The sequence below is a fragment of the Hyla sarda genome, chromosome 1 (assembly GCF_029499605.1).
Source record: "Hyla sarda isolate aHylSar1 chromosome 1, aHylSar1.hap1, whole genome shotgun sequence".
Taxonomy (NCBI): domain Eukaryota; kingdom Metazoa; phylum Chordata; class Amphibia; order Anura; family Hylidae; genus Hyla; species Hyla sarda.
The window spans coordinates 150,622,960-150,647,364 of NC_079189.1; the positions used below are offsets into that span (position 1 = coordinate 150,622,960).

The 24,405-nt window shown below is 43.6% G+C and overlaps 1 protein-coding gene across 8 annotated transcripts in view; it reads left to right on the forward strand.

Annotated features, from left to right (window-relative positions):
* The window catches only part of ANAPC10 (anaphase promoting complex subunit 10), a 110,610-nt gene that overhangs the window by 5,065 nt on the left and 81,140 nt on the right, over positions 1 to 24,405 (forward strand). For 7 of the 8 annotated variants that reach the window (XR_008890446.1, XM_056562878.1, XM_056562875.1 and 4 more), the window contains 3 exons: positions 937 to 1,017; positions 3,350 to 3,474; positions 18,637 to 18,727. Coding sequence is in view for 7 of the 8 variants with exons in the window: in XM_056562878.1 (XP_056418853.1) it covers positions 3,360 to 3,474; positions 18,637 to 18,727 (206 nt within the window). In the remaining variant the exon portion in view is untranslated. Of the gene's footprint in view, positions 1 to 283; positions 385 to 936; positions 1,018 to 3,349; positions 3,475 to 18,636; positions 18,728 to 24,405 lie in introns of those variants that run through there. The other variant, XM_056562880.1, reaches the window with a different exon arrangement.

Sequence of the window (24,405 nt, forward strand, 5' to 3'; positions counted from 1 at the left end):
GCTTCTTTCATTTTTAACACGGCCTCTGCTAAATGAAAGAAGCAATCTGATTGGTTGCTATGGGCAACTGGGCAACTTTTCCTCTGCACAGGTTTTGATAAATCTCTATGGGCAACTGGGCAACTTTTCCTCTGCACAGGTTTTGATAAATCTCCCCCTCTGGGGGAGATTTATCAAAACCTGTGCAGAGGAAAAGTTGCCCAGTTGCCCATAGCAACCAATCAGATCGCTTCTTTCATTTTGCAGAGGCCATGTTAAAAATGAAAGAAGCAATCTGGTTGCTATGGGTAACTGGGCAACTTTTCCTCTGCACAGGTTTTGATAAATCTCCCCCAGAATGCGTAAATTTGTTATAAATAATACTACTAAGGAAGGGGAAGAAGAGTAAGGAAAAATATAGTAGGCAGGGGTAATAAGTCAGAGAAAGAGACTGTGAGAGTTACAAATTTTCCATGGAGGACCCCTTGTGTTTAGTCTACTTCATATACCAGGCTCTCATAATACAGCACCCCCATTTGAGTCTGCATTGGAAAACCACAACTTGTGGCCTCTGTGCTGCATATAAGTTGGTACCATGTAATTTTCGCAAGTCTTTGAGTGGTAGTGCTGCCGTTTCCTCTACCCTGTATTGCGACTGTAATTGCGCCACGTTGATTTTTGCGGGACTCTTGTTGCCATGTAGCCCTAGCCTAATAGTAATAACTGGAACCTTCTGAAATATCTCCCATCAATATGATGTCAGCATGTGCACTGGCTCTAGAAGTGCTTTACATTATAGAACATAGCACTTTGTGTGTCGCTAAGATGTGCAGCATTGTTTTTGCTCCTGCCCTAACAAAGTAATAGAGAACTGGATAATATGGACACCTGTCTAAAGGGAATGTGATAGAAAATGTTATGTATCCAAATGTTGGCTTACATGTATTTCCTTTTCAGGTTCTTCAACCCACGTTGTCTACTCTGTCTTGTTTCCCGATCTTTACACTTCAGAACATCTTCACAAAGAACAATAGCAAGGTTTGTGACTAAAAGCCTATAACTATACGTCTTATTCAGACTGGACAATAATGTACAGTAGAGCTGGGCGGTATGACCAAAAATGTGTATCACGGTATTTTAGTAAATGATGGCGGTTCCACTGTATTTAACGATATTTACCCCCCTGATATAGGGGACAGCGCAGTGCTGGGCTGAAAAACCGGGGGGGGGGGGGGGGGGGGGAGAAGCAGAACAGCTCCCGCGGGTCACATATGATTAGTTGGGGACAGCGCGCTACGGCTGATAATTCATTAATTCGAGGGGGGGGGGGGGAGAGGCCCAACCAGTATTGCGGTACAGGAAAAATTCATGACGTGCAGGAAAAAAACTTCGTATTCGGTATGAACCGGTGTACCGTACCAGTATCGTACACTAATGTACCTTCCACCAAAGATCCAGTACTGTAAGGATAATTTCATGGCCTGGTAAACGTAGTCATCATATATTACATAATCACCCCACTATTTATAGGAGTGCTGTGGAATGTTACATTTCTTAAGAGGAAGTGTGTAGATGTCCACGATAGTTATAGTAGTTGATCTGCAGTGAGCAGCTGGTTGTTGGGGCTGTCCAGTTGGTGGATTTCCCCATTAATGAATATACGGAGGAAAAGTTAACCAGTTGCCCTTCTTTCATTTTTCAGTGGCCTTTTTAAAAATGAAAGACGTTATCTGATTGTTACTTTTGGCATTTGCTAATTTTCCATTACGTTGCCATAGAGTGCACACTCTCTCATACAAAACTACAAATGTACATCTGATGTAGGGCTGCATGATATAGTGAAAATGTGCGATTGCGATTATGGGCCTAAATATTTAGCCATTTCGATATGCGATGCAATATAATAAATGGTGAAATCCCCCATTTCACATCTAGTCACCTATTTTATGCCCACTGCCCGTTTCACATCTCCCCCGTCACAATCTTCCCCCATGTCACATTCTCTTCCCCATATTACGCCCTCCCCGTCACAATCTCGCCCCCCTCCCCTGTCACATTGTCCACCCTGTCTTAATCCCGCCCCCCCCTGTCACAATCTCCCCCCCCGTCACAATCCCGCCCTGTCACAATCTCCCTCCTCCCCCGTCACAATCTCCCTCCTCCCCGTCACAATCTCCCTCCTCCCCTGTCACAATCTCCCTCCCGCCCCCGTCACAATCTCCCTCCCGCCCCCGTCACAATCTCCCTCCCGCCCCCGTCACAATCTCCCTCCCGCCCCCGTCACAATCTCCCTCCCGCCCCCGTCACAATCTCCCTCCCGCCCCCGTCACAATCTCCCTCCCGCCCCCGTCACAATCTCCCTCCCGCCCCCGTCACAATCTCCCTCCCGCCCCCGTCACAATCTCCCGCCCGCCCCCGTCACAATCTCCCTCCCCCTCCCGTCACAATCTCCCTCCCCCTCCCGTCACAATCTCCCTCCCCCTCCCGTCACAATCTCCCTCCCCCTCCCGTCACAATCTCCCTCCCCCTCCCGTCACAATCTCCCTCCCTCCTCCCGTCACAATCTCCCTCCTCCCTCCTCCCGTCACAATCTCCCTCCTCCCTCCCCCCTCCCGTCACAATCTCCCTCCCCCTCCCGTCACAATCTTCCCTCCCCCCCCTCCCTGTGATCAGTGATGTCTGGCATTAGAGATGGGTCCTGGTGGCCAGGACCACCCAGCTATGACCTGCGCTCAGCTCCTGAGCGCGTGTCATAAAAGGGGGGTGGGACACTGTTGTCCACAAGAGGTTAAAGGTTGAATTGTGGAAGGTAGAAGTGATTCTTACGCCTGCTGGTAGGTGGTGTAGCTTTGCTCCTAAAAAAGTACCTTTGCACACAAAATAGCGACTTTTGACAAAAGTAGCAAATGATAAGTACGTGACCACTGCATGGTCAAAAAGAAAAAGTTCTACGGGTAGGCAAAAAGAGTGAAACTGTCTATATCAAAAGACGCATAAAAGTAGCTAAATATGCTTCTTGCGCCTGAACTGCGCCAAAACATAGACAAAAAAGCTCTAAAAGCAATGATAAATCTCCCCCACAGTGACTATTGAACGTAAAGACTAGTAATGCAGTGCATGAGCTACTGTATGTTGATGTCAGTGATATAGTTTACATTACAAGGTTTAACGGAGTATTACTGACCTGGCACACATGGCTTATCTACAGCATATAGATAACATTTGGTTTTAAAACCAATGGACCTACAGTAGAATGCCATGGTATACAGATCTTTTTGCCAATATGCTGACATAAACATGTTGTGACTGGGACTGTATTCACTTTTTTTTTAATCATTTATCACATTTTGGAATCAATATTTCTCTCCAGATAGCTGAAAATGACGACGCCCAACAAAACCCCACCCGGTGCCGATCCCAACCAACTGAAAAGAACTGGAACTGTACGAGAAATTGGCTCTCAAGCTGTATGGTCTTTGTCTTCCTGTAAACCAGGTACAATGCTAATAATTGATCACATTTGCTAAAAAGATATAATAATTGTAAGGTGAGGGGTTTAGTCCTGGACATAGGCTCTGCTGCACAGAGGCAACCCTGGCACTCGAGTAACTAAAGCTGCACTTATGGCTGCTCTCAATGTTGGCCCTGTGGCACTGCCCAGGATATTAGCATACCACACATTCGAAGAGCTTGCTGCGGCAGCTCTTTTTTTACTCCCCCTAAAAATGGTGGTAATATGGCTACGGTGGCTGTTTCGTATATGTCTGACACCACTTGTGCCTATTCATTAGGGAATGTTTTCTCTTTTGGTTGGGAGTCATAATGAGTTTCTCAGTCAGTCCTCCTGGAGATTTCCTTTTTCAGTTTAGGAGTGTAGTTAACGTCTGTCCTTCATTTTTGCTGCTGCTCTCTCATCTATGAAAGGAGACAAGAGCCGTGGCCCTAATGGCATCACGATCGCTTTCTAGAAGACATTTCAAAACATACTGTTGCCTTTCATGTCTTGTTGTTTTAACAGTGTCTGTGTCTTGTCCCTTTATAAACAGGCTTTGGAGGCTCATGTGGTTGTCCTGCCTAAGCTGGGTATGGATCCCATCTATTGCCACAGATATCACCTTAAGCTTTTTGAAAAATTGCTTGCGACTCGTTTGAGCAGTTTGATTCTGAGGGATATCAATGGCATTGTTTTGTTCTAGGCAGGGAGACAACACTCCTTGGACCATTACGTTGATTTCTCAGACTTAGTGTTCGGATTCTCCAATATATCTCTGGTCAGAAGATGCTGAAAAAGCTTTTGCCAGGGTATGTTGGCATTTCCTGAGGGCTTCTCTGACTTAGCTAGGACTTGGATCTTGTTTCATTGACATGACTATGGCCCTGTATTCTGTTCCTTCTGAGTCCTCTTCCAGTTTTCATGGTACTTGTCAAGGTTGTCCCTTGTCTCCCTTGCTCTATATTATTACCATGGAACACTTGGCCATCACTCTCTGGAATAATCCTACTTTGAAGGGTTGGGCAGAATCAACCCAAATTGGCTCTTTATGCCAATGATCTTGTCCAGTACATGTCTTCCCCTTTCACTACTTTGCCCTCTGTGCTTTGGGAGTGGAGGGCTTGAATATCTCATCGCCTGCGTAGTGCTATAAGGTTCTTATTCTCATTTCAGTTTTTGTATCTGAAAATAAATATTCCTTGCATCTTTTTTTTTTTTTTGCTTAACTACTTCCACCTCCCTGCACCCCCTGCTGAACAGGATGCAATTATTTTCTGAAGCTTGTCTCATTGTTTTGGGGGTTAAATTTAGTCAAAATGGATATTCTGCTCCGTTTTTTGTATCTTTTTAAAACTATTCGCATTTTGATATCGAACAACTTCTTCAAGACTCCATTTTGAAGTCATCATTTTCTCAGGCTGTAATCATGCCCCCTCACCGTGATTGACATCCTGGCCTCCATCGTAATTGACATCCTTGCAATGGCCTCAGTCATCGCTCTGCTCCATCTACTTAGGGAGTAAAGAGGGTGGTGATGCAGGCTTTCAATTATGGTGAGGGGGCATGGTTACAGCCGGATCATGGGACTAGGTGAGTATAGCTTTCCGCCCAGGGGAATACAGGGTTGGCAAGGCACACTTCTAACGTCATATCCTCACCATCCCTGCGGGCAGGAACATCTCCCTGGGATGGTGATGAAGAAGATTTTACCATATATAATGTGTTCCCACACGTTATATATATGGTAATATCTCATAACAGGTTCCATTTAAAGGGCAAGGAGGAAAAAATGAAAGTGTAAAAACTAAAATATATAAGGGGGTTTCTATTTCCATTGGCTTTGTATGATTGTCATTATCTTTGTACTGTTGTACTGTATTGTGTCTTTGCAAATAAAAAAAACACATTATCATAATAACATCATAACCTTATCATCATATATCATAGCCTTATGTTTGCTGGGAGTTTGACCTCTGGGCCCCCTCTTTTGAGAGAATGAAGGGGATGCAGCACTACACCAGCACTACTCTCTTTCCCCTATACCATAGCACTATTCAAGTAAATGGGGTGGCTGCAATTCCCTGAACTGCCAGGTAACAGAGAATCGCTCTGCAGGGAAAAGCCTCAGAAAGCCAGAAATGCTATGCCTGCACTGCAGCCCCTAATTCATACAATTAGTGGTGGTCCCAGAGTTTGGACCTCACCAATCTTAGAAATGACATATTCTTGTGATGGATGGGAGAGATGGGAAACCCCTTTAGGCCCGTTTCACACGTAACAGGAGGCAAGCTGATACCAGGGAACACTACCTGAGAAGGTGGTGTAATGAGCTGCTTTGCATATTCCCCTACCCAGAATGCCCGCGGAGTGCTAATTGGCCTTTTGAAGCTCCATGACACCAGAAGTGGTGGCCTCTCCCTGAGGTAAATACTTATCCCCTTATATATATATATATATATATATATATATATATATATATATATATATATAATAAATATAAATAAAATTGCCTTGTAATCAGCCTTGCTTCAGTAATGCATCCATATTTCTGTATAGTTATGGACTAATAGGATATCTTTGAGGTAGAAAATTGAACAACACTGTATGAAAAAAAAATAGATGAATTACTGATAAATACCAATGTAAAATAAGTCAAATACAAAACACATATGAATGCACCTTTATTTTATTCCCTTACCATTGACTTCACTGACCATTTTCCATTCACAAAAATGGATGAAACTAGTGCATACGTTGTTTATAAAATACACAATTCATTACAGGGGTGTGGAAATAAAAAAATGAATACTTGTCCAAGCGACTAAAACGGGAGCACAACCTACTTGTCCAGACAAATTTTTGTTTTTGCACTCTCGTTTTTTTCCACCTCACCCTATAAGACCAATATTGAGGCTTGTTTTTTGGGGGGACCAATTGTACTTTATAATGACACCTTTTTTTATTTTTCCACAACATGCTCCGAAACAAAGAAGAAAAAAAATAGAGGTAAAATTAAAAAAAGATAATTTAGCAAATTTGGTGCTTTTCTTTTTTTTATGCTATTTTGTGGTAAAACTAACATGTTATTTTGATACTTTAGGTCGGCTGATTACAGCAATAACAAATTTTTATAATTCCTGTCACGTTTTACAAATTTTTTAAAAAAGTTCTAAACTTTTTAGAATTTTTTTAATTGTCTTTTTTTGAACCCTGTAACTTTTTTATTTTTTCATATATCAGGCTGTATAATGGCTAATTTTTGCACCGTAATCTGTTGTTTGGATAGGTACCATTTTGGTATTGATCTGACTTTTTAATCACTTTTTACTTTATTTTATCTGGTATATGATGTTATAAAATAATGCAATTCTGGGGTTTGGTGCTTTTTTACATTTTTTTATTTTCACATTTACATCATTGACCATACGGGATATATAATGTTATATTTGAATAGTTCAGACAATTATGCACGCGGTGATAGCACATATGTTTATTTTTATTATGTTTAAAAAAAAATTTATGTAAGAGAAGGGGATAATTTGAACTTTTAATATGGAATGGGTTAATGTGTGGCTTTTAGACTTTTAGGAGGAATCATTAGATTTCTCATACAGATCAATGCAGTTCTATTGAACTGTATTGATCTATGTGCTCTGCGCTCCCTTTATAAAGCCTGGTCCAGCCAGGCTCAATTAATGACAGAGCCATGGTCCCTAGGGAAGTAGAGGTAAGCCCGCCTGCTACCTCTACAGTGGATTGCCCATCTGTGATTGCACTGCGGGGGTGGGGGGCAATCCACCGCACTAGACCACCAAGGAGCATTTATATGTCCCTTTAGAGGCCGCTGTCAGCTAAAAAATTTCACACATTTGTACGGTAATCTTGATCCTATCTTTTGGCAGAATGCCAGAATGGCAGAATGGGTCCCAGCCATTGCTAGGTGTAGGGCCCCACCCGCCATGATGTGGGCCACGCCGTGACCCCGCTTTATAGAAGGGGAGCGGACTCATGGCATACAGGTACACCCTGCGTCCTTAAGGGGTTAAATACCAACAGTTACGCCATGCCCTTAATGTTCCGTTCCCGGTGGGGTCTCCCCCTATATCTGCTTTTCCATTGATCGGCGTCCTGAAGTCCCAGAGCCCGCGGGGTCTTGTGTCATTCCTATACACACATCTTATACTAGCCAAGAACTCACGTTTACCCTTACCTGCAAAACAGTATTGGCAATCGTATATCTCTACCCTTACTGACGATGACTGGGAGGACATTCACTCTTCTCATATGCTAGTTTCCCCAGCTGCCAACAACAAACTCATTCAATTGAACACTATACATTATAGCTATGTCAAGCCCATTAGATTGAAAAAAATGGGTAGATCTGCCTTTGACACATGTCACCACTGCGGTGCTGCTAGGGCAGAGTTCTGGCACCTCCTCTGGGCATGCCCTTACATTGTAGATTTTTGGACTGAAATTCTTCGACTCTTGGATGTCATTGTACAACCCTCCCCTCTGTTGGACCCTCTGGTCTGTATATTCAGAGTTATGGATGAGAAAGTGTGGCCTCATCACACACATACTTTTTTTTACAGGAATCATTGTTATTGGCTAGGGGAAAGCTGTGGCCTTTCGCTGGATGGACCAGAGACCCCCTACCATGTCTCAGTGGCCAGCCTTCATAAATGCAGTAATTCCTTTTTCCCACATTGTATACAAGAACAAGAAATGTCCGGCTAAGTTCCTGCTGGCGTGGGGTGCTTGGTGGGGTGCATTCTTCACCTTAACCCTCTGCATGTATTCTATAACTGATCACAGGAACCTTTAAAGGGGTACTCCGCACCCCTAGACATCTTATCCTCTATCCAAAGGATAAGGGATAAGATGTCAGATCGCCGGGGTCCCGCTGCTGGGGACCCCCGGGATCTCTGCTGCAGCACCCACCTGTACGACTTCCACCTCACATCGGCAACGCTGGAGGCTTCGGATCCCGACCACAATGGAGGAAGTGCGTGACGTCACGACTCCGCCCCGTGTGACGTCACGCCCCGCCCCCTGAATACAAGTCTATGGGAGGGGGCATGAAGGACCTCCCATAGACTTACATTGAGGGGGCGGGGCTTGACATCACACGGGGCGGAGTCGTGACTTCACACCCTTCCGCCATTGTGGTCGGGATCCGAAGCCTCCAGCGTTGCCGGTGTGAGGTGGAAGCCGTACAGGTGAGTGCTGCAGCCGAGAGCCCGGGGGTCCCCAGCAGCGGGACCCCGGCGATCTGACATCTTATTCCATATCCTTTGGATAGGAGATAAGATGTCTAGGTGTGTGGAGTACCCCTTTAAGATAATTGGCACCCTATTCTATCTTATTTTATATTTATTTTTGTTTTATTCTATCTTATTTTGCCTTACTCCTCTTTATTATGATATTCCTCTGTATTGGAAATATACCTATGTCGGTGCCTGTCCGCTTCTTTTTCTTTTTTGTCTTTCCCTTGCATTTATGTACAAATTGTTTTCACAATGGAGTGACGCTGGGACCTTTTGCTACCTATGGTGTAAGCTGCTGTTCGCTGGCCATCACCTTATGCTGGTTTACTGTTACGTTGTTACGATTACTACAGTTTGCTTTGTGTTCGGATCATGTAGTCCCATGACTCCAAGACGGACCGACCTGTCTGCCTACCAATACCTCTAAAGTAGTGCATAGCTATATCTTTTTATGTGCAGATGTTGTATATTTATTTATGACTGCATGGCTGATGGTTGTTACCTTTTCACTAAAAATAAAAAATTTTAGTAGACAGACTGTCATTGTCTGGAAAAAACGTAGGATGTGTTTGTACTTATGATGCAAAAAAGTAAACAAACAATTAAGATCTGTGGATAGGCCATGAATATTTTTTCCCCCTGGAATACCTGTTCAAGGGTGCTTTTGCACAGGCAAATTTTGTGGCCTGTAATATAAAGCTAATGATAACGATTACAGGGATGTGGAAATCCTATCGCCCGACTCCCGGGAAATACAGTTCCGGGCACCGGGCAGGTGACATTTTTCAGGCCTTTAGCACTGCTTCGAGCAGAGTAGGACCTGAAAGGCCTCGACAAGTATGGCAGCGTTCACTCTGTATGGAGCTGGGGGCCGCCACTAATAATCAGCATGCGGCAATCGCCGCAGCTGGCTATTAACCCTTTTAGACTGCCACTGATTTTTTTATCCTAAGGATAGGGGATAAGTTTCAGATCACGGGGGGGGTCCGACCGCTGCATCCCCCCCCCATTGTGATCTTTCTGTATGGGGCCTTGGCTCGCTGGCCAGATAGAGCGTGTTGACCACTGCACGAAGCGGCGGTTGGCACGCCCTCTCAATACAACTCTGACAGAGCCCGAGATTGCCGAAGGCAGCGATCCGACTCTGCCATAGAGTTATATTGAGGGGGCGTGTCAGCGGCCACTTCCCGCGGGCTGTTGGGGCCCCGTACAGGAGATTGCGGGGGGCCCCAGCGGTTGAACCTCCCCGCAATCTGAAACTTATTTCCTATCCTTAGGAGAGGGGATACGTTTTTTTTACCACTGGACTATTCCTTTAATATATGGCAAGAGGGAAAGAACATGGGAGGCCAAGTCCAACGGGGAGTTTCTATTGATAAACACCCCCAGATACTTAGTCACCACCGGAAGTCCACACATAATTGATGGCCAGGGTTTATCTAACAATGGCATTATTTGTCCAATTAATGAACAGCTCAGAAAAATAACCAAACCTGTCCATCAATCTAATAGCACGGGGTAATATTAGCTCAGGGTTGGATAGAAATAAAATTGTTTCATCAGTGTACAGCCCATTACGCTCCTCTCTCCCTCCCAGCGACATTCCAGGGTAATCGGGGTCCTGCCGAATATGCAAAGCAAGGGGCTCCTCTGCCACCATGAACAGAAGCGGGGACAGAGGGCACCCCTGCCGCATCCTGTGGCCCAAAGTGAATGGAAGAGAACAGAGGATACCAATCTCTGAAAATTAGGGCCAAATCCAAACCTGGCAAGGACTTCAAGGAGATAACCCCACTCTACAGAGCCAAATGCCTTGGCAGCATCTAACGATGCCAAGGCCCAGTCACCGCCCAACACCACTCACACCTGGACAGCTGGCATGAAACCAGTTTGGTCGTTATGTATAAAGGTAAGAATAACACACAAACAATTTAGCCGACTGGCAAAAACTTTGGTCAATATTTTGTAGTCTAAATTTAGCAAGGGGATTGGCCTGTAAGAGCCGCACTCCAAAGGGTCTTTATCTGGTTTTAATATTGCAACTATAGTGGCGTCATATAAAGATGCTGGGAGTACCCCCTCAGTGGATGCAGATTGGTACATATGAAGAAAGGATGGGAGGAGCATGTCTGAGTACCTCAGATAAACCTCCAGCGGAAGGCTGTCAGGGCTCGGAGACTTACACTTGGCAAGATCAGCAATAGCCTCCTGCACCTCCAATAGGGTAATTGGAGTCTCTAGGAAGTCACAGTCCTCTACCGAGAGTAAGGAAGGTTATGGTGTCAAGATAGGAGTGGAGCTGATCTCTGTCATAGCGCACCTGAAAAGAATAAAGTTTAGCGTAAAAAGAGGAAAAACGGAGATCCGTCTGAGGCTCTAAGTTTAAGAATTGGAGAATTAGAGGAATTCTGCCGTACAATGTGGGCCAATAATTTGCTGGTTTCCGTGCTCAAAGTAAAATTGTTTAGAGAAAAATAATTTTCTATTTGCTTATACTGGCAGCCCTCAGATAGCCAGGCAGTTTTGTTAGCCTCAGACGGGTCTGCAACATAAGGGGCCTCCAAGTCCGACCAACTTTGAGCGAGCTCCTCCTCATGCCTAGAAGAAGACTTTTTAATAAAGGAGACAGTCGACCTGAGACACCCCCTGAGATACACCTTTATCGTCTCCCAAACCCTCCTGGTAAATTAGCCTGAAGAAAAACCTGTAGCTGATCGGGGATCTGGTCATTAGGCCCAATTAGATCTAACCAAAAGGGGTGAATCTTCCAATTACGCGGTGTACCAGAATTGGCCAAGGAGATATCAAGCAGTAAAGTGGAGTGATCTGAGATAGCTCGGGGCTCATAAGAGATGTCCGAGACCTGAAAGTATAAGAGCAAGTTACCACAAGCAAGGTTAATTCTGGACAGCACATTCCTACTCAAAGTATTAAATGAATATTGTTTGGTCATAGGATAACATTGTCTAAAAACATCTATCCACCCACCTCACAAAAAACTGCATAAGGGGAGAAGTTCTAGCATCAGAGGGTGAGTGGAGTGTTATTCCCCTGGGGCTCTGTCCATTAAAGGTTCTGGGACCAGGTTAAAATCTTCCATATAGAGGACTCGGGCTGACGGGTACCCCACTGCAAATGTAACAACAAGATGCAATATTGCCAGAGGGGGGTTATAAATATATAAAAACACAAACTGGACGTTGTTCAAGAAGGCATGTATGAATATATAACAGCCTAAGGGATCTTTGCGGACAGTAACTGGTTCCTACCTCACCATACGACTAACAAGGACCATGACACCCCTAGAATAAGAGGTATGGTAAGAATGTAGGGACCACTGAACCCAGGGCTGAGTGAGACGTGTTTTCTGTAGGGTGACAATATGTGGGCGGTACCGTCTAATGTGAGCAAAAATCAAAGCCATTTTCTTTAGGGTGCAAGCACCTTGGATATTCCAGGACATCAGTCTGAGATCCGCCATAGTACAAAACTAAAATTTAAGGAAAAACGTCAGTGCCTGTCCAAAATTATTAAAATTGCAAATAAAAAGGTGATAAAGGTGCATAGAACCATGAGTATGGTAAATTAGAGGTGGAGGGACGCTGGAGACCACAAAGCATAAAACAGTACACCCACCTATATGTGGTACAGAAAACCAATAACAAGTAACTAGAGTAACAGCAATGCAAAGGAAGTATCAGTAGAGCAACAGCTCCATCTAGTGGGGAGAACCTGCTGGTACGTAGAGATTGAGAAGTCCCTGAGTAGTATCATTAAAGCCCCACATAAAACACAGATGGAGGTAGGGGAGAAAAAAGGGGAAAGGGGAAGGGAGGGGAAGAAAGGAAAGAGAAAAGCATAGGAGACACAGGAGGGGAGAGAGGAGAAAAGGAACAAGAAGATGTAGGGGGGAGGGAAACCCAGGGATTGATAGTGGGACAAAAAAGGGAATCATAACAATCTAAGCAACCCCAGCTCAGGGAGTATATAACCAAAGGGGCAGTACCCATGTGCAATTGTTATGGTAGTAGCCCCTCCATCCCACGCACAGTAATAAGCAGGGCTGTGGAGTCGAAGTCGGACTAAATTTTGGGTACCTGGAGTCGAAGTTTGCAAACAATGCACCGACTAAATTTAGATTGGAATAAAAAAAAGCAAGTTTAAATGTCCTAATTCACAAAAAGTTATAATTAATGACTTCTCTACTGTAAGAATAAAGACCAATGCATGCAGTGCCTCACGTAACAGCAAAACGAACACGTTAAGTGACCGTGAAGAAGCATGCTTTTCATGTGCTTCACTATATGGCACACAACGCACAATTAGGAGCGGCAATACTTATACTTTCCATAGTGTTGTGTCCTGCTGTTACAGGGAACCCATGGGTAACCTAGCCTCTCACTCACTGATAAGGGATTAAAGCGTACTCGTCAGATCCAACAAAATTTTTTTTTTAAATATATACCTTCAGTACCTAATCCTGACCATGTACATCAATTTTTTTTAATGTGTCTAGAACCTTTATTTATTTTTTTTATTACACTTTTAATTTAGCTCACTAGTCGGAATTCCTCTCAAAGGGAGGGGGCGTGGCCTCAATGTGCAGGACTCCACCCCTCCCTCAGTATGCTATCTGCTCACATCTCCCCTAACATTAGCAAAACTACAACTCCCAGCTTGTCCTCACTGACGGTAGCGGGACACAAGCTGACAGTGGGAGGATTTTTCCTTCAGCTGTGAGCTCTGCGCTCACAGCTGTCAATCAAGGAAGTGTGTCCATGACATAGGTGATGATGCATGGACACAGCAGGACTAGTATGTTTCCAAGCAGGCAGGGGGGGGCAGTTGTTTGACTGGCTTTTTCAGTATGAAATACTGAAAATTTTCTAATGAAAGCAATTGCAAAACCTATTGGCTTTGCATGCTTTACAATATATCAAAAGTTTTTGTATCTGACAGTGCCCATTTAAGTAAATATGTTTTTGGAGGACTAGAGACACTTGTATAAGTGAAGGGAATGGAGGGTCAATAGTTCAAGACTGAAGCTGTAAACCATTGGGAAAAACTGCTGCCATTCAGCTAAGGCTATAAAAACTTGTAAACTCCGATTGTTAGCTTAAACTTTAAACATGACTATGGGATTCTACTAGGGAAATCATGTTTTATAATAAATTCCCCTTCCTGGATCCTCCCACTGCCCTATCTTCAGCAGCAGATCGGCACACAAAAAGGAGAAGGCAGCAGCTTCTGCCCAACTACCTCTCTCTGCTAGAAGAGCTTAGAAGAACTTGGTGGAACAGCTTCTTGGATTCTACTGTAAGTGTTTATAAAAACATTTGCATATTAATACAGAGGAGTCGGGGAGTCGGAAGTACAAAAAACTGGAGTCTGAGTCGGAACATTTATCTACCGACTCTACAGCCCTGGTAATAAAGCACATATAGAAGGATACCCCAGTCCATAAGTCCAAGTGCACCCAAATCCTACATAGCATCCAGTATGCATCCATCAAGCATCTCAGGGAGGTGGGTACTGAGAGCAGTTTAGGGGATAGGGAACAGGGGAGGGTGAACAAGAGAGAGGAGGACTGCCAGTTGAGAGGGGGGCAGGGGGGGGGGATAAGGGCAGGGGGATCCGGGGGTATAAGGAAGGGGGGGGGGGGCGGGGAAGAGGAGGAAAAATTGGACATGCTGCTACGGCCCATCCGAGGTCCACAGGAGGTCAGGGGGGTAAGGTGAGCCCACTCAACCAGAAAGGGGAGTGGGTCCAGATTTAAAGTAAAGTGGGCCAAAGGATAGGGGTGGGCAGCCAGGTGGGCAAACTCAATACCTGACCAGTTCAAGTTCAAGAGGCAACAGAGTCTCAACTGTGTTTAACGGCTGCGAACAGGATCAGCAAAGGAATCACGCAGGAGCACATCCAAACAAGGGCATCCATGGTGAGGCTTCCATAGAGGGTCATGCAGTGTAGGTTTCATGGTTCTGTAGCAGGCACATCACTGGGCTCTCAGTCTTCTAGTCAGCCAGTTGTCCACCCCTTGAGGCGTAGTAAAGAAAATAGCTCTGTCTCCGTCTACCACCCGCAAGTGGGCGGGGTATGCCATAGAGTAAGGGACCCCCTCCTCTCTCAGCAAAGCTTTGGTAGATGTGAAAGTAGCTCTGCGGCATTGTAAGTCAGAGGTGAAGTCCGGGAATATGGAGACCCTACTAGTATTGAAGGTAATCTCCGCACAGAGTGGAGTATTAAGTCGCTGTCATTGCAGTTCAGGAGCCTGGTTAGAAGCGGACGCGGCGGCACCCCTGTTATCAGTGGTCTGGAGGGTACATGATGTGCACTTTCGACCCCGAACGCAGAGGAGGAGGATACCTCAGGGAACAAGTCCTTAATCCACCCCTCCACAAAAGCCCCCAGGTTCTTGCCCTCTGCGCGCTCGGGTAAGCCAATCACCCTAATGTTATTCCAGCGCAGTCTATTCTCCAAATCATCATTCTTTTGCCTGGCCAGTTAAAGCTGTTCCTGCACAGTGGCCAGGGAGGGGGGGGCGCAATAGCGTCTTCGATGTTGGAGATCCGCGTCTCTGTTTCAGTGACCCGGTCTCGAAGATTCTGGAGATCTTTTCTCAATTGGCCCACATCTATCTTCACTCCCTCCATTTTCCCAGTTAGGGAGGTTTTTCAGGCATGGATAGCCGGAAGCAGGGTATCGCTTACCTCTTTCAGTGCCGGTTCAGGTGAGTCTCCAACTCAGCAGCAGCAGATGAGGTAGAGGAATGTACCACGGCCTGCCCGGCACCATCATGTTTGTCTGAGTGGGCATAATCTTGCAGCTTGTCGACGGCTGTACGGTCTTTCCTTTTTGTGGGATCGGTTTTAGGGGCCATATTTCGGAACCTAGAACAGGTTACCGGCGTCAGGGACTCCAGGATTCGGCTCAAGATAAGTAAAAAGCAGGTTCTGAGCTGGAGCACTTACATCGTGCGACCGCTCATCTCCACCCTTCAAGCCACGCCCCGTCTACTAAAAATATTTTTCAATGTTAATGTTTAACCAACAAATTTAGTTAAAAGCGTCCTGTTTAATTATCTTTAATGTATATGGGCACCTTAGATTTCCTTGCACATTCTATATGACAATATTATTGTCCCTGACTTGCATTTTAGGGTAAAGCCACATACTGTTGCCGCCTCATCTAAATAAAACCAATGCTCACAAGTTGCGGCCAACAGCCATATGACTATGCCAGTAAATTGTGCGCCCATTGGCCACAGAATGCAGGTGAGGCAACGTCCGCATTCTTCTGTTGCAAAATGTGGCTCTATCCTATTTTGTTGTCAGAGATGGCTGGTAAAACATTTCTATGTTGTGATCAATACTTATCATAGCATAGCATTGGGAAAACTTTGTTAATAATATAGAAAAACCTTGCAGTCTTGTCTATACACGCTTGCACATGCCACAGGATAAGTCATTAATAGTACATTGGCCGGGTATCAACACCTAGTAAAAATGCCGATCAGCTGTTTGGGCTAGCCACAGTGCCATAATTAAATAATGTACAGTGTGGCCAAAAAGTATTTAGTCATCCACCAATTGTGCAAGTTCTTCCACTTAAAAACATGAGAGGCCTGTAATTTTCATCATAGGTATACCTCAACTATGAGAGACATAATGAGTAAAAAAAAAAATCCATGAAATCACATTGTCTGAATATTTAAGAATTTATTTGCAAATTATGGTGGAAAATAAGTATTTGGTCACCTACAAACAAGCAAGATTTCTGGCTCTCACAGACCTGTAACTTCTTCTTTAAGAGTCTCCTCTGTCCTCCACTCGTTACCTGCATTAATGGCACCTGTTTGTACTTTTTATCAGTATAAAATACATCTGTCCACAACCTCAAATAGTCACTCTCCAAACTCCACTATGGCCAAGACCAAAGAGCTGTCGAAGGACACCAGAAACAAAATTGTAGACCTTCACCAGACTGAGAAGACTGAATCTGCAATAGGCAAGCAGCTTGGTGTGAAGAAAACATCTGTGGGAGCAATTATTAGAAAATGGAAGACATAAAAGACCACTGATAATCTCCCTCGATCTGGGGCTCCACGTAAGATCTCTCCCCGTGGTGTTAAAATAATCACGAACGGTGAGCAGAAAAAATCCCAGAACCACATTGGGAGACCTAGTGAATGACCTGCAGAGAGCTGGGACCAAAGTAACAAAGGCTACCATCGGTAAACCACTACACTGCCAGGGACTCAAATCATGCTGTGCCAGATGTGTCCCCCTGCTTAAGCCATTATATGTCCGCGCCCGTCTGACGTTTGCTAGTGAGCATTTGGATGATCCAGAAGAGTATTGGGAGAATGTTATATGGTCAGATGAAACCAAAGTTGAACTTTTTGGTAAAAACTCAACTCGTGTTTGGTGGAGAAAGAATGCTGAGTTGCATCCAAAGAACACCATACCTACTGTGAAGCATGGGGATGGAAACATCATGCTTTGGGGCTGTTTTTCTGCTAACTGAACAGGATAACTGATCTGTGTAAAGGAAAGAATGAATGAGGCCATGTATCGTGAGATTTTGAGTGAAAACCTCCTTCCATCAGCAAGGGCATTGAAGATGAAACGTCGCTGGGTCTTTCAGCAGGACAGTGATCCCAAACACACCATCCAGGCAACAGAGTTGCTTCATACGAAGCATTTCAAGGTCCTGGAGTGGCCTAGCCAGTCATCAGATCTCAGCCCCATAGAACACGGACTTTCAACCTTTGGAGAGAGTTGAAAGTCCGTGTTGCCCAGTGACAGCCCCATCACTGCTCTAGAGGAGATCTACATGGAGGAATGGGCCAAAATACCAGCAACAGTGTGTGAAAACCTTGTGAAGACTTACAGAAAACGTTTGACCTCTGTCATTGCCAACAAAGGGTATATAACAAAGTTTTGAGATGAACGTGTGTTATTGACCAAATACTTAGTTTCCACCATAATTTGCTAATTCTTTAAAAACCAGACAATGTGATTTTATGGATTTTTTTTTCTCTTTTATGTCTCTCATAGTTGATGTATACCTATGATGAAAATTACAGGCCTCTCTCATCTTTTTTAAGTGGGAGAACTTGCACAATTGGTGGCTGACTAAATACTTTTTTGCTCCACTGTAGATAGCTTGAAGCTTCGGCTTTGTACATAGTGGGGGAACAAGGTTACTGCTGCATAATTCCCATCCACTTTAATCAGAGCCTCGCTGCAGTAAGCCAGGGCAACCACGGCCACAATGTACATAGCTTAGGGGTACGATTCTCAAATACTGTCTACTTCCAATCCCCTCAGCCTGCCTTTTTAGCTGATCGATGAGAGTGCAGAGTGCCTGCACCCTGCCTATCAGCTATTGTGGATAGACCATTAGTAATTTTATACAAGGAAACGTTTACAGCTTACTGAATCCAAGTATATAGCTCATTTTAGTTATTCCATGGTGACAGCCGTGTTTCAGCAATGAAAAGACAAATTTCCTTGTAGGAGGGACTCCTTTTATTTCGGTTACAATAAAAACATGTCCAAAGCCTTTATCAAGCCATGAAGGATATTACCAACGACTTAGAATATATACAACTTAAAAAATGATATCCACCCTCCTTTTAGTATTCACAGGTGTTAATAAGGGGGTTAAGGATAGAGGTTTGTCAGTATACTCTGGTGTTCGCCAAGAGGAGAGTGCGAGTGCTGAGGTCCCTCCTGCAAGGAAGTTTGTCTTTTCATCGATCAGTAATTTTACCCTGCGGAATCCCTTTAATAAAATGCTGGACAATCCCAATTGCTGCAAGGCTTGTTTTGTTGGTGGTTAATGTGGTTTTGCTTTTTTCATGAATTTAATTAACTTTTTGTTTCTTAGGCTTTGGTGTGGACCAGTTACGAGATGATAATCTTGAAACCTACTGGCAATCTGATGGATCTCAGCCTCACTTAGTGAACATTCAGTTTCGGTATGCATATATATAGTGTTTTATTTTTTACTTATATAATACTAGCATAGTAATTTATATTTAAAATATTATATTGTAAATATACATCTCAAAAAATCTATTTGTAAATATATTTTATGCCACCCATTGTATCACATTTTTGTGTTTTCATGCATATGGGTTATAGTAGCTCATTGTAGTGTTCATCAGTTGCAACAGAGAACTTATTCTGACCAAAGAAACTAAAATGGGCCCTGCTACTTATTTGTTCTCGGCGCACTCTGGCCCCCACCTTTCAAGACAAGAGCAAATGACAGCCCACTGAACCAAGCTAGATGGCTGAGCGGGTATTCACTTACATTTTAGTACTGTGGACTTATGAAATGTCATTTGCAGCTGCAGATTTTACAACTTCAAGTCCACAATGGTTCCTGTGTGTCTGAGTGCTCAAATCCTACAAAACAATGGACACTGACAGAAAACCTGATGGTCCCCAGTCAAGTCAATGGGATGTGTCGTGCCAGCTGTATAATAGGCCGTCCAGCTCACTTTTTTTTGTTCTGGCAGGATTCGACTCTGTGATGGAGCTCCCAAATGGAACTCTGACATGGTTGTGAACTTAGCCTTACACAGATTCGGATCAGGTTTTAGTAAGGAGAAAAAATATCTTCAAATTATCTTGTGGGGGAAAGCTATACATATTTGTAAATCTAGTCTATTAAAAAAAAAAATAGTTCCAGTCTTTTAGTACTTATTGCCCTGGAGGAGGCTGAGTAGTTCTTTTCATTTTGAGACTCCCTACTGTCCATGGCAGGAGAGGTTTGTATAGTTTATTTTCCCATCTAGATCTAAGGCTGTTTTAACTAAATCCAGAAATGAATTCAAGAAAGAGAAAGTGTATGTGTACACACTGTGCTTTTGTGTTGGTCTGTAAATATGAAATTACATTGCCGAACAACCACTTGCAAATGTTTTACTGTGATATAGGTGTGATTGTGTTGGGTATTCCTTCAAAACAGTCAGAAATGATAAGCTAAAAAAATCTTAAAATGATATGGATTTTCCTGGACATACCTGTAGTATTAGAGATACGTGAATTGATTTTCTACAATTTGTAGTTGCTCCAGATTTCACAAAAATGTTGGATTTTAGAATCTGAACTTTTTGTGATTTGTTTCATATAGATGATTTGCTCATACAAGAGAAGGAAAAAGTCCCTGCTCCTGTACACTGAGCGTCCCGGGGGTAAGGCTGGGTTCACACCACGTTTTGTAACTATGGTTCCCGTATATGGCTGGGAGGAGGGGGCGGGGCATAATAGCAGCGCCCGCACTCAGCCATATTCGGGAACCGTATTTAATGCATGTCTATGAGCCGACAGGAGTGAACCACAGCCTCCGGTCGGCTTCGTTTTCGGCCGTATGCGGTTTCTCGACCGCAGGCAAAAACGTGGTCGACCGAACCAGAATCCTCAAGAGACCCTGCTTTTTTAGGTCAGGCAATTCAGTACACCCCATACCCATTATGCAGCAGAAACCTGTAATTTACAACTCTGCTCTATAAGTAATCAACCTATCCTCACTCCCATTATCTAAGGCTGAAATGTGCATCGTCAGCGAAGAGCTGGGGTTTTGTCCCCACTCATTTATATGACATAAATTCAGATGGGTCAAAGATCTGCCATTTTTACCAGAAAATTACACTGGCTTAATTTTCAATCCAACCTCAAAAGAACGAGAACCCTGAAGATGGGTCTCGAGATATACTTTAGGAAGCAGACATTCTGATAGATCTTTTAAACAAGAGTGAAGTGAGCACTGGTACAGGCACTTTCACAGAATTGAATAACAAAAGCACAAAGAAATCCAGTGTGGATGTCTTTCTGAACTTGGTGTTTAGTGATCAAGCAGAGGGATCAACCTAATTATACACATGATGTACTGAGAGACCTCATGGCCCTTGAAAAGGATGACTCTATAGCCATATAACCCTCTGACAAGGGGTGGGGGGGGGCAACATTGTGCTTATGGAGCACACTCTGTATTAGAACGTGTCTAGCCTTGTTATTGGACGATGATGGTTATAAAGTGTTGAGCACCAACCCGACACAGAAATATATACTTGAATTCAAAACCCTAGTCCAAAAAGCAAAAGACCGAGATTTACTCATTGCAGAAGAAATTAACTTTTTGACATTCTATACATTACCTATTCTCTCAAGGGGAGATCCATTGTTTTTGGTGGGGGCAACATCTCCCAAAATATTGGGATTTACATAGATCCCATCTTAAAACCATTTGTGATGGCCGCCTTGCACCATAGACACAAAAGATTTGCTTAAAACGCTGGAAAGTTTGGTCCTTTAGGGGGAGTGCTGGTTAGCAAGTATATAGATGTGGAGTCACTTTACTCATCTATACCACATGATCTGTGGTTAGCAGACTGTAGATTTCTTCTTAAGAAGCAGCGGATGCCAGTACCGAGCCCACACTGGAAGGCTCATGAAGTTGACGCTAACGAGGAAGTACTTCCTGTTTGATAGACACTTCTTCCACCAGCTCTCACGTACCTTGAAGCTCTTCTTGGGCTGATAAGAGGAGTATATTGTGTTCGGTGATAAGCACCATCTTCATACCGAACATGTTGGATTGTGGCCTCAGTATATAGATGAAATTTTTATCATCTGGAATGGCACAAACGTGGACTTTGAGGCATTTGTTTTATCTTTGAACTTCAGTAGGGTAAGCCTTAGTTTTACCTCAGAGATTCATCAGAATAAGTTACCATTCCTAGATGTTCTTTATTGAGAAGGATGAAACAGGAAGACTAGAAACAACAGTCTTCCATAAGCCCACAGCAACTAACTCCCTGCTAGATTGGCACAGTCATCATCCAAGGGCCCTTAGGGAAGGCATTCCTAAGGGACAATATTTATGCATAAGAAGAAACAGTAGAATTCAATAAACAGGCAACCAATTTGAGAATGAGATTTAAAGGGGTACTCCGGTGCTAAGACATCTTATCCCCTATCCAAAGGATATGGGATAAGATGCCTGATCGCGGGGGTCCTGCCGCTGGGGACCCCCACAATCTTTCATCCAGCACCCCGCTATCATCAGCCTCTGGAGCGAACATCGCTCTGGGTCTGATGACTCACAATCACGGGGCCGGAGTATCGTGACGTCACGGCTCCGCCCCAGTGTGATGTCACCCTCCACCCCCCTCAATGCAAGCCTATGGGATGGGGGGTGTGGCAGCTGTCACGCCCCCTCCCATAGGCTTGCATTGAGGGGGTGGAGCATGACGTCACAGGGATAAGTTGTCTTAGTGCTGTAATGCCCCTTTAAGGAGAGGGTGGTAACCAGATCCTGTTCTGAGGAATGGATATCGGAAAACCTAACAGGGACATGGTGGAGTTGCCCATTCCCAAACCTGGAAAAGAGGCACACAAAATACCAAGAAAAAAAACATTTTGCTGATGGGCTCTGATGTTTATGATGTATTGAGTCCCCATACTTGGATCTCATTTAGACAGGGTTGAAGTTTATGGAACAGACTTATAAAATGTTACTTTGTTGCACCTATACCACCCAAAACATGGTTGGACAGACAGACAAAGGGCTGTTTTAAATGCAGCGGGTGCACTGCCTGTAATAAAATACAGGCTACTAAGACTTTTAACTGTTCTGTCACACAACAGTCCTTTCAAACTGTGTTGAAATTTGTGGGTATGGAGCTCAAAGGGTCCTTAGTAAGGGAGAAGACTGGGATAACCACTCCACAGTGTTTTATGGGTTGTATACTATGATTCACCAAAAGTGATATGGTTCTGGTACATTTGTCCCATTCCCTCTAAATATCTCCCCTCTATGATTTTATTACACCAGTGCGCAGGGTGATTTCAGTAACTGAGGGCTGCCCTTTAGATTGCCACTGACCTTTTAACCATCCCTGGTGGTCTAATGAGGTGGACCGTTCCCCCGCAGTGCATTCGGGGGATGTGATCCACTGTGGACGTAGCCAGAGGGCTTACCTCTGCTTCCATGGCTGCCATGGATCTGTATTTGATTGAGTTTAATAAAATGTTAAAAACAAACACATTAACCCCTTCCATATTAAAAGTGCACATCACAACCCCTTTTCCCATTTTCCATATAAAAAATATGTAAACGTAATAAAAATAAATGTATTTGGTATTGGCGCGTGAATCATTTTCCAAACTATTAAAATATAACATTAAATTTCCCATACGGTCAATGGCGTAAAAAAATACAGAATTGCATTTTTTTATAACATCATCCCAGAAAAAAAAAAAGTATAAAGCGTTCAAAAAGTCTGATCAATACCAAAATTATACCAATACAAGCATCAAATCAAAGCACAAAAAATTAGCCCTCATACAGCCCGGTATATGGAAGAATTAAAAAGTTATAGGGGTCAACTTTAAAAGTTTAGAATTTATTTTTATTATTAGTAAAACATGACAGAAACTAAACAAATGTTATATTGCTGTAATCAGGGCAACCTAAAGTATCAAGATTACATGTAAGTCTGACCACAAGGTGAATGGTGTAAAGAAAGCCTCAAACTTAGCAAAATTGCATTTATTTATTTTTTATTTTTCAATTTCACATTTCAAATAATTTTTTGTTTTTGTTTCGGAGCATATGTTATGGAAAAATGAAAGGTGTCATTACAAAGTAAAATTGGTCCCGCAAAATAAAAGCCCTCATATGGGTCTGTAGGGAGAAAAATAAGAGTTATGGCTATTGCAGGGCGAGGAGGAAAAAACAAAAGGACAAAAACTAAATAAATAAGCTAATAAAGACCTTATTTACATACTAGTTTGTTTGAAATTGTTTGTACAAGGACAAGTGAAGTTTTATGAGGGACAAGTAGATTGTGTTCTGTTTTTAGTCCCTTCCACAAGTAGTTTTTTATATTTCCACACCCCTACTCCCTGCTTTGGCATAGCATTGTGAACTAACATTCCTATGTCTTGCCCCTTTTGAATCCTTATTATGTCACCACAAGTACTTAAAGAGTACCTGTCATCAAACCATATTTTGTAAACAAACTCCAGTTATATTTTCTTACTACTCCTAACACCCCTTCTGCCCTTAAAAAAAATTTTTCTCAGCTTTAAAAAGCTGTTAATCATACCTTTCCTCTTGCTCACATTGTGTGAGCTCCCGACAGGAGAAAGTGGGCATTCCCCAGCAGGCGCGACGTCACTGAAGTCTGCGAGAGCTGTGCCTCACCATGCCCCGCACGCACTTCCTGAGTTTGGACTTCCGGGAGGAGACCAAACTAACTGTTTGACTTGTACAGGGAACAGAACAGAGCTACCTAGTGGCCATTTTTTTCAATCACATTAAAAACATATAAAGGTTGAGAATTTCAAAGCAAGTAAATAGCAAAGTGTCTTATAATTATTTAAGAAACAATATATTAAAAGTTTAGTTTGGTGACAGGTACCCTTTAAGCTGTTTTGGTTGTTTGTCTGCTGGACAGGTTGACTCCGGCAAACGGTAGTGTTATCAAGTATGTGCATGGGGTAGATAGGGGCATTGGTCGCCCTTTTTTAGGGTGAGTACTTTGACTGTGCCTGTGGTAGCAGGGGTAGTCTTACCAAATGTTACCCTGCAGGGATTACTGGGGTTTTACCCACTCTTTCAGTGTGGATGAATCCCGTCTGC